Consider the following 15,257-nt stretch of genomic DNA (forward strand, 5'->3'; position numbering starts at 1 on the left):
AAATAAAAAAAATAATAAAGGAAAATAGGTAATCTGTATTAACCAACTCATTGGCATGCTTGGAATTGAAAGAGTATGAAGTAGGGATAGGTGGTGGGAGAGATTAGAAAATCTCTACTTTTTGAAAAATGGGTTTGAATATGCACTTCCTCATCATATCATTGGACTCAAAACAAAGATATTTTCCATTTATAATATTTAACCACTTATATTTTAAATATATGAATATGAAAAAAGAAAAAAAAACTAATGAAAATCAAATATTTTCAACTAGAAAAATCATCACATAGAACAAACGATATCTATTCTATGCTATCTAAAGTAAAACAAAGATTTCCATTCATCATCTAAACACCATATACACATGTTGCAATTTAGTATAAATTTATATACTACAAAATTTAAATGGGATTATATAATATATTCTTATTTTAATTATTTATTTTATTTAATATATTTTGAGTTATTTAAAAAACTTTCAAAATTAAAAGAAATATTTTTTATTTTATTTAAATTAAGTTCTTATTTAATTGTTTTTATTTAAATTAAGATCTTATTTAGTATAAATTTATTTTTATTTAATATAATTTAAAATAATGGGCATATTACACTTGTATTTTTCTAGTATTGACTGCACAGGATTCAAAAGTGATAGAAAGTCAACTACAGAGTACTGTGTATTTATTGAAAAAAACTTAGTGTTTTAAAAAAATAAGAAGCAAAATATGATATATAAATTCAATACTGAATCAGAATACAGAGTCATGGTTTAATCCACTCGTGATATTATGTGGATAAGTCATCTGCAGAAAGAAATTGGTATAAATATTGTATCACCCGTAAAATTTTGATATGATAATCAGTCTGTTTTACACATTACTTTCAATCTAGTATACCATGAACAGACTAAATATATTAAGAAAATTAAAAAAAAAATTAATCTCTACTAATTATGTGAAGATAAGAGGGTAATTGAGTGATATACTCACTAAAATTTTAAATGAATATCGAATATAATATATTTCTAAGAAGTTGGACAAACTTAAGAGGAGTAGTAAAGTGTAAATATAATTTGTATATAATTATAGGAGATTACTTACCAATCGATAAATTATAATTATTTTATAAAATTTATACAAATATAAATTTAAAAAGTTATATTTTAAGAGTTGATTTATTTCGCCAGTAGAATCACTGACAAGATTTCTTTTTTTACTCAATTCACTCTGCCGAAAAGATTTGTATTTCCACTGAAACGAGTAAGAAAAATGCACAATATTATAATAACTTTGCTTTAAAAAAATAAATAAAAATAAATCTTACAAGTGGAAAAATGCACAATCATTGAAGCGAAAAGATTAATTTCAGCCTGGTGCTGTGCCGCTCTGATCAATATTATTATAATAATTAATATTTATTTTTTTAATCTCTTCATTGTTGCTTGTGATGCAATGCAGCCTCTAAATGTGCATGAGTATTTTTTTTTTCCCAAGAAGATCATTATTAAGTCAATTTGATTATTATTTCTCTTCAGCAAATAATAACATTAATAATAATGTTTTTTAGAGAAATAATAAATAATAATAATGTTTAAATATTATTAGTATTTTATTTAAATTTTTAATTTTTGAGTGTGAAGTTGTGAGAATGTTTGTGGACAGCACGTGACACTACTTTTCCCGCATGCGGAAAGCGACGTGAAAATGCTTCACAATTAAAAACACATTAATATTTCGCAGGAAAAAAAATATATAATTACGCATTAAGTTTGTAAATTATTAATTACTATTAAATAAATTTTAAGCTAAATTAATAATAAAAATAATTTTTATAAATATATATATATATATATGTTTTTAAATATGAAACAGTGCCTCAAGTTGAAAAACGAAGCAGCCGCAGGACAAAGGTAAGAAAAGGGGAAAGGGAAAATTGAAGCTGACATTTGCTTTTTAATATCAATATTTGTTGGTCTGGAATTAAGAAACCGTCCTTCCCTTTTACTTTTATTGTTCCAAGACCTCGCTCATCTCCTGTCCATTTTGCCCCTGTTGTGCCTCAATAATATCGAGACTGCCACTCCCCAATCACCATTTAAAAAAAAAAATTTGCTTTATTGGAGAATATTCTTTTTTTTTTTCTTTATTGTCTTTTGCTTTTGATATATAATATAACAAGTATTAGAAGTTTTGACTCGTGATTTGGAGTTTTGAAAATTATTATTAGATACATTTTTCATCTTCTTCTCACATTTCACCTATTTCTAAATTTTGTTCATTAAAAAAAACTATTCTAATAAAATTAATTAATTAATTTTTATTTTAAATATATATTTAAATAATCTATATAATTTTGAGAATTAAATATTAAATTTTAATATTATTTCAGTTAGTCTATCTCTCATATAAATTAACAACAACAATGTTACAACGGAAATGATGTATTAATTAAGTTTCAGAATTATAAAAGTTATTTAATATATTGATTCAAAAAAAAAAAAAAAGTTATTTAATATAATTTTTAAAACACAAAAACTAATTACTAGCTATACAATAAAAATTAAATAATAATTTTTTCAAAATTAAAAGATTGTATTTTAATTTCTTCTTTATATAGACAGATTAAATTTATTTAATAGTAGTTTTTTCGATGTAAAATAAAATTATTTTAACTAATAATTTAAAAATTAAATGCATATTTCATGCAAAACAAAAAGAAATTATTTGCTTATTTTTGTGTTTTTTCTAGAGCTTAAAAGCATAAAGTTTCAAAGCAAAACACTTTCTTCCATTTGACTCCTCAATAGTTCTAGAGTTCCTTCACACTTTCTAGAAACAACATTCACCTCGATGTTTTAAAAAGCATTTGTCTTTTTTCTTCAAATTTTATTTTAATTTTTTGTTATTTTAGTGAGAGATTGACAAAAACTAACTTATACGATAGATCCGGAAATCTAAGAGATCTTTCCTTTATTTTTTTTAATTCATTGATATAATTTGCTTATTATTATAGAGAATAATAAAAATTAAAATTAATATTACTGAAATTAGATTATGATAAGATTAAAGTGGAATAGAGTTGAGATTGATTAGAATCTATAAAAAAGAAAAAGTGTAAGGTGGTGATGAGCACTTACAACAGTAAGTTTGATATTCAAATCAGTAGCATGATGAAAAGAGAATGTAACGAGTTGTTCTAATTCTTATATTAGAAAATAATATACTTTTACTTTTAGGATTGTTCTCTTTTATATCGTGAGAAAATAAAAATAAAAATAATATTTTATAAAAATTTAATAATTATGTGACTGTCTGCTCGATAATGGATATTATCAGTTAATTAAATCAGTAATTCCACGATCTTTTACAAAATAAAAATATGTCTGATAACAGTAATTTTATATTAAAATTCAGTTTATTTATAGTGAGTCTTTGACAATATTTTCGTCACTAAAATAATATTTTTATATTATTTTTAAATTTTTTTAAGAGAAAATTATTTTGTGATATAAATATAAAATATATTGTATGACTTCAAAATTTATTATGATCATAACTTTTAATTTTTAACTCTAATTAATTTTATTTAATTGATAAAATATTTTTTAAATTTAATATATACACATATATTTGCATTACACTTTTATTTATTTTTTTAAATTCACTCATTATTTAACATTTTATAATATATACACGTTGAATACCTTATATAATTTATTCACTTTTGTTAAAAAAATTTTGATACAAGATGAATTTTTTATTTGAGAAATTAAAAAAAAAATTAAAACTTTATATATAAATAAAATTAACCTTAAAGAAATAGAAATAAATACTATAATATTTAGAAACTAATATATTTTTGCCTTAAAGTGTGTTACTAGAAACAAATAATACACTATTTTAGAGACTAATGAGTTTTTATTTTAAAAAGTTAATTATTAATAACAAATAATATAACATATATACACTAATTAGTATTTATCTAAAAAATTAATTATTAGAAATAAATAATATAACATTTAGAAACTAATAAGTTTTTGTTTTGAAGAAATTATTGTTAGCAACACATATAATAATATTTAGAGATAAAAAAATTTTAATTTTAATTATAATCATTAGTAATAAATTTATTATATATCTCCAATTATATGTCTCTAAAAAACAATTTTGGACTGGTGTATTATTAAAAATACCAGTCATAATGTTTTTAATAAAGTATATTGAACATATATATTTGGATAATATTAAAATAACGAGAATAAATAATTTATATTAATTTTTAATTGAAATTGTGATAGTTTAAATGTTATAATTATTACTTAAATTGAGATTTGAGTAAGATATATGTGATCATCCATGCATACATAAATTTTTTTATCACATTATTAATATATAAATGGATATTGATGATAGCTGGATTTCACCATCTCGACATAAAGTCCAACCCATGATCGTAAGCTTAACTCAAGGGTTGAAAGACGTCTTCAATAAGTCGGTCTGGACCACCCGATCTCGAGATTGGACCTTTCGTGGGTCTCAATCTTCTCACACCCATCTTAAGAATGAGTAGTAGCTTAAAGAAAAAAACGAGGAAAAAGGGAGGATTTGCTTCTCTCCCAGAAATTAAAAAAAAAAGGAGCCTTGTAAACATGTAAAAAAAATCCAATCCTTATTGATAATAAATGTCTGAAATGAATCCTTATAATTTCTAGCAAATCTTAATAAGTTCTTATTTTAACAAATTGAGCTAAAGAACTAAAAATGTAAATAATTTTGAGGTCATATTAGACAGTATTATTTTAAAAATTAGTATAATATGTTGATGTTAATAAGATAAAATAAAAATAAATATAATATGTAGAATTATTTAATATTATTTTATAAAAATAATTGATCTTTTTTAATTTAAAGTTGCCAAATAATTTAAAATTGGAGCTTAGTAACATATATATAAACAGAAATAGAAATATAAAAATTTATAATAAGGAATTTTATGCATTTTTTCAAAAAAATAATAATTGCATTGGTTAGCTTTTAAAAGGCAGAGAAAAAAATTACAAACTGTAGTTGTGTCAAAGGATCATAGAGGAAAGAGTCATCTACTAACTAAGAATTTCCTAGCTAAAAGATGAACAACTTTGTTTCTCTTTCTATTGACATAGTCGAGGTTAATGCAATGGCACTCAGCAACTAGGCGAATATAATATGCAAAAATTCCCCTAATAGGCAGAAAGCTTTCTTGTCCTGTAAGAGCTTGGATGACATATAATGAGTCTCTTTTAATTACAACTTTTTAAAAGTAATTCGTGACAAATTTAAGGGTTGTTAAGACTTTTAAAATTAATAAATCAGTAATTTATTTAAAATAAGAAATGTGTATCTCCTTAAATTGAAATTACAAAAAATTTAAGAAATTTTTAATAATAATAATCTTCGATTCGATTATCAAAAATATATTGAAGATCATAAAAAAAAAATATAAATAAATTATATTTCTTGAAAAGGAAAAATTATCTATACAGTCTCATTTTACTCATTCTCTTTTCAAAAAAAATATATACGGCTAAATTTGAAAAGAACGACTGAATTAGAGAATTTCGAAAAAAGAGATGTCTTCTGAAATCATCTCTAAATTTATGAAGCCGTCACCCAAACTAAACTCCTAACTCTGAATTCAAAAGGTTTAATTTGAAAGTTACCTTCACCTACACCAAACCACACCACAACTACCAAAAGTAAAAGCAGTAATTAGATGAAATTTTCACATATAAAGTCAACATACTCACAAAACCAAAAAAGAAGAAAGAAACAAAATATAATACTTATCTACAATCTCACCCTAAGATTAAAATTTGTATACGATCAAAGACGAAAGGGTCGGTTCATTCTATAAAAGTAAAAAAATTACAAAAATTAATAAAAAAAATCTTTATACCTCACATAACAAAAATCTCTCAAAACTTTAAGAGTGACTTATTAGTGAAATTAAGAACTCCATCAAAATTAATTTTAATAACAGCAGTAAGAGGTTTGACCCATCCAAACTTATAATTCTTATTTAATTTTAATAACACCCATAAAGGATTGATCCATTCAAAGTTCTAATTCTGATTCTGAACTGGCTTTTGGAAGATCAATTAATCAAAATTTTCATAACTATAATTTTATCATTTTTAATTGAAATTAAAAAAAAATCAGTTGAAATTATTTTTTAAATATTAATTTGAAATTATTTTTTAAATATTAATTTGAAATTAAATCTAATGCACTATAATTATAAAAATAATAAATATATGCACATATTTTAAAAACCACTGGGTACTACTAGCGGTCGATGACATGAGGGCTAGAAGAGAGAGTCGCATCTGGGTCTAAGATGCGATTTGAGAGAAACTATAGGGAGAAAGATGTAAATGCGCCGAAATTATTAAGAAAACTGGTAAGTTTGTCGGGATGCGTGCAAATGAAACTGATCTCTCTCTCTCTTTTTTCTTCCTCACTGTTTCAAGCTCAGACGCAGATCACTCACTGTCACACCCCTTTTCCCCTCTCTCTCTATAGTATTTCTATTGCAATCTCTCCAAATTTTCTCTGGACTGTATCAAGAGTTATGGTTAGGGTTGCATTCTCTCTTCACATTTCTCTTTTTTTAAGCTACCCACAAGCAGCTTCCCTCTAATGTCGTCCCCAATTGGGCTCTCTTTCTGGAGAGAGAGCTTCCTGGTTTTTGTTTCTCTTCCTTTTCCTTAACTCTAAGCTCACTCGGGGGTGAGAGAGGTTATCTGATCACCAACTGTTTCGGTTTAGATTTGAGATAAAGGATAGAAAACAAAGGAAAAGAAGACGCTGGTTTTAAGAGAGAGAGAAGGAAAAGGAGAGAAATTTGGTACCGAGTTTGGATTTTTTTAGAGATTTCCTTTAATTTTTCACCTTCTTTTGGGTAAAGCAGAATTGGGTTTTTGGAGAGGTTGGTGAACAAATAAGGGAGAGAAGGTTTCTCGAAAAATACACACAGATTCTCTGTTTTTGTATATATTGGCCTTCACTCTGCAAAACCCAACTTGAGTTTGCTTTTTTACCTTCCTCTCCATTCCTCACCCTTTTGCTTTTTAAGTTTCATAGATCATTTGTTAAGTTCCAATCATACTTATCCATCTCTCTCTCTCCATCTCACATCTTTGAAGGAACCAACTTTGCTAAGACCTCAGAGGATCTTTATCCATAAGCCCACGAAAAACAGAGGAAGATAATCCTAGAACAAGTATCCTCACTCTCTCTGGGTGGCTGTTTGGTTATTTAGGTAGTGGGTTTCTCTTTCACTTCCTTCCCTGCTGTGGTAATGGCGATGGCGGTGGCGCAGCACAGAGAGAGCAGTAGTGGAAGCATAAACAAGCACCTTACTGACAACGGAAAGTATGTCAGGTACACGGCGGAACAAGTGGAAGCCCTTGAAAGAGTATACGCTGAGTGCCCTAAACCGAGCTCTTTGCGAAGGCAACAGTTGATCAGAGAGTGCCCCATTTTGTCTAACATCGAGCCCAAGCAGATCAAAGTCTGGTTTCAAAATCGCAGGTAAAGATTAGAATATAAGAATAAAAGAAGAAGCGATCGTCTCTTTGGCTTTTTAGGCATTTGTTTCACTGAATTCTTATGAAGTTTTAGAGTACTGGATTGATGGAAGCTTTGAAGTTTTGAAGTTTTGATTGTAATAAGTTTTGATGCCAAGATTGAGTTTTTTTAAGATAATAGATTGGCTAATATTAGTTTCAGCTGGCATGTTGTAGAATTTTAGGTCAGTGAAAGAATAGGTCACCTCTGTACTTGGGTTTCATTTCTGAAGCCAGTTTAATGTTGCTTTTAGGCAAAAGATTAGTTTTATCAAGTGCATTAAGTCTATGATTTCTGATCTAAGATCACTGATATCGAGAATGAGTATTTTCTTCCAATTGGAATTTTTTTTATAGAAGTCTTAGTTGGCATGTAAAAAATGGTTATGATTGGATATGGAGCTAAGTTTGTTTTGAAGATGAATTGGCTTTTTGGGAAGCTAATATCAATCATTTCTGGCTGGGCAGGTGTCGAGAGAAGCAAAGAAAAGAAGCTTCAAGACTCCAAACCGTGAACAGGAAATTGACAGCAATGAATAAACTGTTGATGGAGGAAAATGATCGCCTTCAGAAGCAGGTGTCCCAGCTGGTTTGTGAGAATGGCTACATGCGGCAACAATTGCATACTGTAAGTGAGTCCTTCACATTCTTATACTTTTAATCTCCACTTTAATCATGGAATGTACGGTGTAAAATGTAAATTGAAAAAAAAAACTTGATTGTCTTTATTCTGTCTAATTATTAGAAATCATTCTAGTTTGGTAGTCTTATATGTACCAATTAACATCAAACCAAAATTCTAGCATTTGCATTTCAATTACTTCATTAACATATTTGATATTGTTCCCCCTAATGAATGCATGCCTCACAGCCTTTTATATTTTCTCATGCTACTGTATTGCTCCCTCTTCTTCCCATTTTGTTGCCCCCTAATATGCTTATTGAACTCCATGAATTTGGTTCTTTCTTGCTTTAGTTTCAATATTTGGACAATTTTCAAATTTATATATCTGCAGGCATCAGCAGGAACTGATGCAAGCTGTGACTCTGTAGTTACCACTCCTCAGCACTCACTGAGAGATGCCAGTAACCCTGCTGGGTAATATTTCCAACCCATGGCTATGATATCAATTTTTGTCTCTCTGCATGTTTGCAACTAAGATTAATTTATATTGTTTGGCAGACTTCTCTCCATTGCAGAGGAGACCTTGGCAGAGTTCCTTTCAAAGGCTACAGGAACTGCTGTCGATTGGGTCCAGATGCCTGGGATGAAGGTTTTTCACTTTCTTCCATGTTTTATTTTTCCATTGATAAATTTTCTTTGAGGTATGGTTCATGATATTGATGCATATAATGAATTATTTTTTGAAAGCCTGGTCCGGATTCGGTTGGGATATTTGCCATTTCCCAAAGTTGCAGTGGGGTGGCAGCTCGAGCTTGCGGTCTTGTAAGCTTAGAACCTACTAAGGTATGTGTTTCCATATCTCTAATATTTTAAGATTGTATCTTTGTTCTGCTTCTGCTAGCCTTTATTTGGCAATGCATTTTTCACTATCTGAATATCATAAAAAATGGACAGATTGCTGAGATTCTTAAAGATCGTCCATCTTGGTTCCGGGATTGTCGGAGCCTTGAAGTTTTCACCATGTTTCCTGCAGGAAATGGTGGAACAATTGAACTAGTATACAGTCAGGTAAAAGTCATTATTGAAATCTTGACTTCTACTTGCAATTTATGAATTCTTACTGTCTCCGGAGCTAAAGTGAAAATTGCTTCAGATTTATGCTCCAACAACTCTGGCTCCTGCACGGGATTTCTGGACCCTGAGATACACTACAAGCTTAGAGAATGGCAGTCTTGTGGTATGCACATCATACATATTCTTTTTTCTACTCATAACGGATAATTAATAATGAACTTTTGCAGATTGGCTGACTAATTGTACTTTTAAATTGTGGAGACCTCATAATGTCTTATATCTATTTCTATGTTTTCTATTTTTTTAAGGTCTGCGAGCGATCTCTTTCTGGTTCCGGTGCTGGTCCAAATGCAGCAGCTGCTTCTCAGTTTGTGAGGGCCGAAATGCTTCCCAGTGGCTATTTGATAAGGCCATGTGAGGGTGGGGGGTCAATTATCCACATAGTAGATCACCTAAATCTTGAGGTATAATAGTTTGACAAGTATTTTTGAATTTAACATCCAAGTGAGAGCTAATTTTCTTGACATTCTTTCAGCCATGGAGTGTTCCGGAGGTGCTGCGACCTCTTTATGAATCATCAAAGGTGGTGGCTCAGAAAACGACAATTGCGGTGAGTTGCGCCTGGCATGTTGGACATGTTGGGCTGTTTTTCTGAGGTGGTTGCTAGAGGAAAGAGGCATGCATAATAGTTGACTGTCCTTTGAACAAATTCAGAAGTTACCAGTCCATAGAGCATGATTGAGTTGAGCAGTTGATAATCATCCATGATCAAGAAATTATGTGATTTATAGAATTTCTAGCTAAGTAACTAGGTTCTGTTGCATTTTGTTGGACTGTTAAGTTGCACGGCCACCTTCGGGAAGATAAAAATTATGACTTTTATTGAAATGTAGGCATGAATTCCTTTTTGTGTACATGGTTTATTTTGTCTGCTTTGTTCTTGTCTTGAATGAAAGTAGAATTTTTCTATCTGGAGTCCATTTGTTTTTCTGCGGAAGGGGAAAGGGGAAAGCGGATTGGACAAGTTTCAACAACATTCTCTGCGTTCCTTGTTTCCCCAATTACTAGAAGAAGGTACTAATTTGCTTGATTCTCTGAAGGCACTGCGTTATATCAGGCAGATAGCTCAAGAGACTAGTGGTGAAGTGGTGTATGGTTTAGGCAGGCAACCAGCCGTTTTGAGAACTTTTAGCCAAAGATTAAGCAGGTAGCTGCATGATTTTGTCTCAATTTCTTTCTTAATTTCAGTAGCTTTCTTCTGTTGCTGAAGACAAATTTATGTGCATAGCATCTGTCAGTCAAGTAATAAACTTGCATGTTCAAAACTTTGAATGTCACTGTGTCAGTGTGTTCATCCATTTCTTATCTGTACTTACCTTTTGGCAGAGGATTCAATGATGCTATCAATGGGTTTAATGATGATGGCTGGTCACTGATGAGCTGTGATGGAGCTGAAGATGTTATAATTGCTGTTAATTCAACCAAGAACTTGAGCAGCACCTCCAATCCTGCTAATTCCCTTTCATTTCTTGGAGGAGTTCTATGTGCAAAAGCTTCCATGCTATTGCAAGTAAGTAAACCGGCATTATGAATTTCCTTTTGGTCACGAGGTGAAATCTTTGGCCTGTTTTATTTATTTTTTTCCCCTGGCTTTTTCATGCAGCTCATGCTTTGAAAACTTGGAATTCATATTCTTAAAAAAATGGGAATTCATATTAGTCATGCTTAAACAAATCAGCATTTATGATGCTTGTCCTTAGGTTCAGGATTGATGCGATTTTTGTGTTCTTTTGTTCATGCCAGAATGTCCCGCCAGCAGTCCTGGTTCGCTTCCTAAGGGAGCACCGTTCTGAATGGGCTGATTTTAATGTTGATGCCTATTCTGCTGCATCATTGAAGGCTGGTTCATATGCATTTCCAGGAATGAGGCCTGCGAGATTCACTGGAAGCCAAATCATTATGCCACTTGGCCATACAATTGAACATGAAGAAGTAGGTTTTCTTACATTAGATCTTTCAATGTAACATTTGTAATCAATTATGTGTTTATATGTGTAATTCTTAACTGAACCTCTTATTCCAGTTACTTGAAGTTATTCGACTGGAAGGCCATTCTCTTGTACAAGAAGATGCTTTTGTTTCAAGGGATATTCATCTGTTACAGGTACTATTTTTAGCATCGCATAGGCATTATTTATTTGTTAAGTGTAACTATTAACAAGATTTTGTTTAGTTTACTTGAGTTTGGGGGTTCACACAATTGCAATTTGAGTATAGATGGGTTGGGCTCAATATTCTCATATCACAACTTCTCTAACATTTTCACTCGGACACTCTTATTTCACAATGACAAAGCCTGGTTGAGGGGTCCAGGTCAGATTTATTACCTTAGGATTATTGTTAAAGTTTAGTTGAATACATTTCCTCACTACCATTGAACAAACTTTGGGAAATTCCTGGGGAGACTAGATGCCAAGCTGTTTTAGTTGGCTTTAAGAGGCCTAGTTGCTTTCTTTAACCATATGCATGTCCCTATAATGGCCTTTGTTTATTTTGTTGGGCAGATATGCAGTGGAATTGATGAAAATGCTGTTGGTGCCTGCTCAGAACTTGTTTTTGCTCCAATTGATGAAATGTTTCCTGATGATGCTCCACTATTACCTTCGGGTTTCCGTGTCATTCCTTTGGATTCAAAAACAGTAAGTCAAACTAGACTTCACTTTAACTCTACTTTCTTACATCATGTATGGTTGTTCACTCATGATTGTTGGAATTAACAAAGCAGTAGGCTGTAGATTATCTGTAAAAACCCAATTTTAAATCTTCAATTGTACTTGACCATATGGAATTCCTTGTGATGAACTGCCTTTGTAGTCATCTGATACTTGGGAATTGAAGCACAATGAGGCTCATAGTAGATTTTTTTAGCCGTGGGGGCTTACGTTGTGTTTATCAAGTATACTAATAATGCAACTGTACAGAAGGATGCTCCAGATGCAGTGAATGCATCTCGCACCTTGGATCTCACATCTAGTCTGGAAGTGGGTCCTGCAACAAATCATGTTGCTGGAGATGCGTCATCATCTCATAGTACACGATCAGTCTTGACTATTGCCTTCCAGTTCCCTTTTGAGAGCAATTTACAGGACAATGTTTCCACCATGGCTCGTCAATATGTTCGTAGTGTGATTTCCGCTGTCCAGAGGGTTGCCATGGCTATATCTCCATCAGAATTAAGCCCGGCTGTGGGACCAAAGTTATCTCCTGGCTCTCCTGAAGCTCTTACCTTAGCTCACTGGATCTGCCAAAGTTATAGGCAAGTTCTGCTGGAATCTTTTGATGCATGATTTAGTAATTATAAGATTGCTAATGCAAACATAAGTTTTCTTCTGTCTCCTGCTTAATTATGTGCATAGATCATGCTTCTATTTTCTCGAGTTATCAAAGTCTGCATCTGCTCTGATATATGGAGGTTGATAAAGTATTCTAATTTTTTCTTCTTTTATCAGTTACTATTTAGGGGCAGAATTGCTGAGATCTGATTCTCTTGGGGGAGATTCAGTGTTGAAACATCTATGGCATCATCAGGATGCCATCTTATGCTGTTCTTTGAAGGTACAGTTACATTTTATTATAGAAAACATTGTATGCATCATGGATGTTGCTACGGCTGCTTACAATTGCGTTGCTACAATATGACTATTGAGTATATTACTCAAACTGCATAATCTTAGAAATTCGACCTTTCTGGTGGTTTTGTAGTCGCTTCCAGTTTTCATCTTCGCCAATCAAGCGGGCCTCGACATGCTTGAGACAACTTTGGTGGCTCTTCAAGATATCACATTGGATAAAATATTTGATGAATCTGGACGCAAGGCACTGTGTGCAGACTTCGCAAAGTTAATGCAACAGGTAACTTTACGTAGAAATATTATTTATTTCTTCTGCTGAAGAGTGCGCATGTCTGAGACATAGCTAACTTGTGGCCTGCATTCCTTTGACCGTATCCAACCCATCAGGAGCTTAACTGAATTTCTATCTGCATTATAACAAAATGATGACTCAAAAACATTTGGTGCTCTTGCAGCCAAAAATGTTCACATCAGCTTTTTGCTTTCTGATGGGTGTTTGAAATTTCATTTAAAGAATTAAGAGGTATCTTGTGCATTATTAGTTGATAGAAACTCGCTAACTGGTCAAGTTTATACTTGCTTTCAGGGATTCGCGCACTTGCCGGGTGGAATCTGTATGTCGACAATGGGACGACATGTTTCGTATGAGCAAGCTGTTGCATGGAAAGTACTTGCTGCAGATGAGAACAGTGTCCATTGCCTTGCCTTCTCATTTGTAAACTGGTCTTTTGTGTGATGATAATTCATTCATCTGATGTCCTCTTGCTTCCCAGGTTGAATATAAAAAGAAAATGGAGGAGAATTTTGAAGATGAAAAAAAAAAGTTTTGTAATATTAAAAACCCCCAGGTTTGCGTTATATTAATTTAATTGATTTTTATTTATGCCTTGTCTTTGTACATAGACAGTGTGAAATTTTCTTGCACTTTTGTGAGAGAAACTGAGGAAAGATGAATTCTGATGTTCATTTCTTACCATTCAGTCCAGCAGTTGCTGTCAAACAAGGGATTAGAGCTTTATTTAATCTTCAATGCTATTTATTACTGTTAATTATGTGGCTTGGATTTTGGTTATATTTTTGTGACTCAGACTCGAAAAATGTTCGGTGCTTCTATCTAAACTCTCTGTTATGTGAGATTTCGGGAGGATACGTTGGGGTTAGAACTCTAAAAGATTGTATCATATGTTTTTCATTTATAGTGAAATTTTATCTGTCTTATCTATAGATGTAAATTTTACGGTCGAATTTATCTCTTTATCTAATATTAATATTATGATTGTGAGTAAATATTGCCCCATTGTTTTCATATTACGTAATTGCAAGGATTTTTCCTAGCCACCAAGATTTGTATTGAAGAGGGGCTGAAACTTTTCGGCACAGTAACTCTGTTGGTTAATTAGTGTGCCTGCAAGTTTCTTCTTCATTTTTGTTATTAGTTCTTACGTACCCATCAAGATAAAGATAACATTAAATGTAGGTATTTGACTTTTTTTATGAGCATTTACTGGGATCCTTTGACTTGTAGGGTTGGTGAGGTGTGCATTCTCTAGGGAGACAATCAATTGTGTCTGAAATGTGTGCTCCCAATCTTGTCAATAAATGTGGTGGTCTCTGTAATTTGTATTCATTCATTTAATCTCTAGTCTTTCACTGTTCCCTTGAAAAGGATGGTTCTCTGTGTTGCTGCCTAATTCATCAGTGTAGTTAATTTGGGCAGGCGATATACCAATTTAAGATATATAATAATAAGAAATATAAACATTTTATAATATAAACAAATTTTGTATAAAAGGGATTATTTATTGAAATTAGCTTGTCTACAACAAGTCTCTAACTATTTTACAGAAGGTGCAATTGAAATATCAAGCTCGTCTAAATCATTTTCCAGCAGATGGATTGGGAGTACGATCAACTGTGGTTGTGTTCAGATCATGAAGAAATCTTGTTATAGTCTGCACAATCACTTCATCAAAGCTTTCGTCGTCCACTACAGAACCATTACCGCCATTGCTGTTTCCTCTACGGTTCTTCTTCTGCAACCCAAATGTAATTCTCTTTTTCATTTATTTCTTCATTATTAAAATTTGATAAATTTACCTTCAATATAAATTTCATTGCTTCCGTTATTTGTAATTCTAAACGAATTTTAACATAAAAAAAAACAAGAGAAGTTAATTACACTCAAACAAATCTTTTAGCATGATTATCAAATGAGAAGAAAAAAAATTACTTACACGATAAAACTAAAACTTTATTATTATTTAAAAAAATATAATATAACTTTCCATAACTCTCAAAATTAGAAAAAAATTATAATTTT

At 31.2% G+C, this 15,257-nt stretch overlaps 1 protein-coding gene across 2 annotated transcripts; it reads left to right on the top strand.

Annotated features, from left to right (window-relative positions):
• The first annotated feature begins 6,461 nt into the window (after nucleotides 1–6,461).
• LOC110626626 (homeobox-leucine zipper protein REVOLUTA) lies at nucleotides 6,462–13,989 on the top strand. 2 transcript variants are annotated; one of them, XM_021772651.2, is made up of 18 exons: nucleotides 6,471–7,571; nucleotides 8,075–8,234; nucleotides 8,623–8,705; nucleotides 8,790–8,880; nucleotides 8,979–9,074; nucleotides 9,186–9,299; nucleotides 9,385–9,468; nucleotides 9,614–9,769; nucleotides 9,841–9,915; nucleotides 10,406–10,512; nucleotides 10,692–10,875; nucleotides 11,109–11,297; nucleotides 11,389–11,469; nucleotides 11,870–12,004; nucleotides 12,287–12,621; nucleotides 12,815–12,920; nucleotides 13,068–13,217; nucleotides 13,524–13,989. In XM_021772651.2, exons 1-18 carry the CDS (start codon nucleotides 7,339–7,341, stop codon nucleotides 13,671–13,673), a joined length of 2,529 nt encoding a protein of 842 aa, XP_021628343.1. In that variant the 5' UTR covers nucleotides 6,471–7,338; the 3' UTR covers nucleotides 13,674–13,989. The 2 variants fall into 2 exon arrangements, with proteins under 2 accessions (XP_043817777.1, XP_021628343.1); XM_043961842.1 differs by lacking the exons at nucleotides 12,287–12,621; nucleotides 12,815–12,920; nucleotides 13,068–13,217; nucleotides 13,524–13,989 and adding an exon at nucleotides 12,180–12,258 and having other exon boundaries at nucleotides 6,462–7,571.
• The last annotated feature ends 1,268 nt before the right edge of the window (nucleotides 13,990–15,257 follow it).

The sequence above is a fragment of the Manihot esculenta genome, chromosome 11 (genome assembly GCF_001659605.2).
Source record: "Manihot esculenta cultivar AM560-2 chromosome 11, M.esculenta_v8, whole genome shotgun sequence".
NCBI classification, from domain to species: domain Eukaryota; kingdom Viridiplantae; phylum Streptophyta; class Magnoliopsida; order Malpighiales; family Euphorbiaceae; genus Manihot; species Manihot esculenta.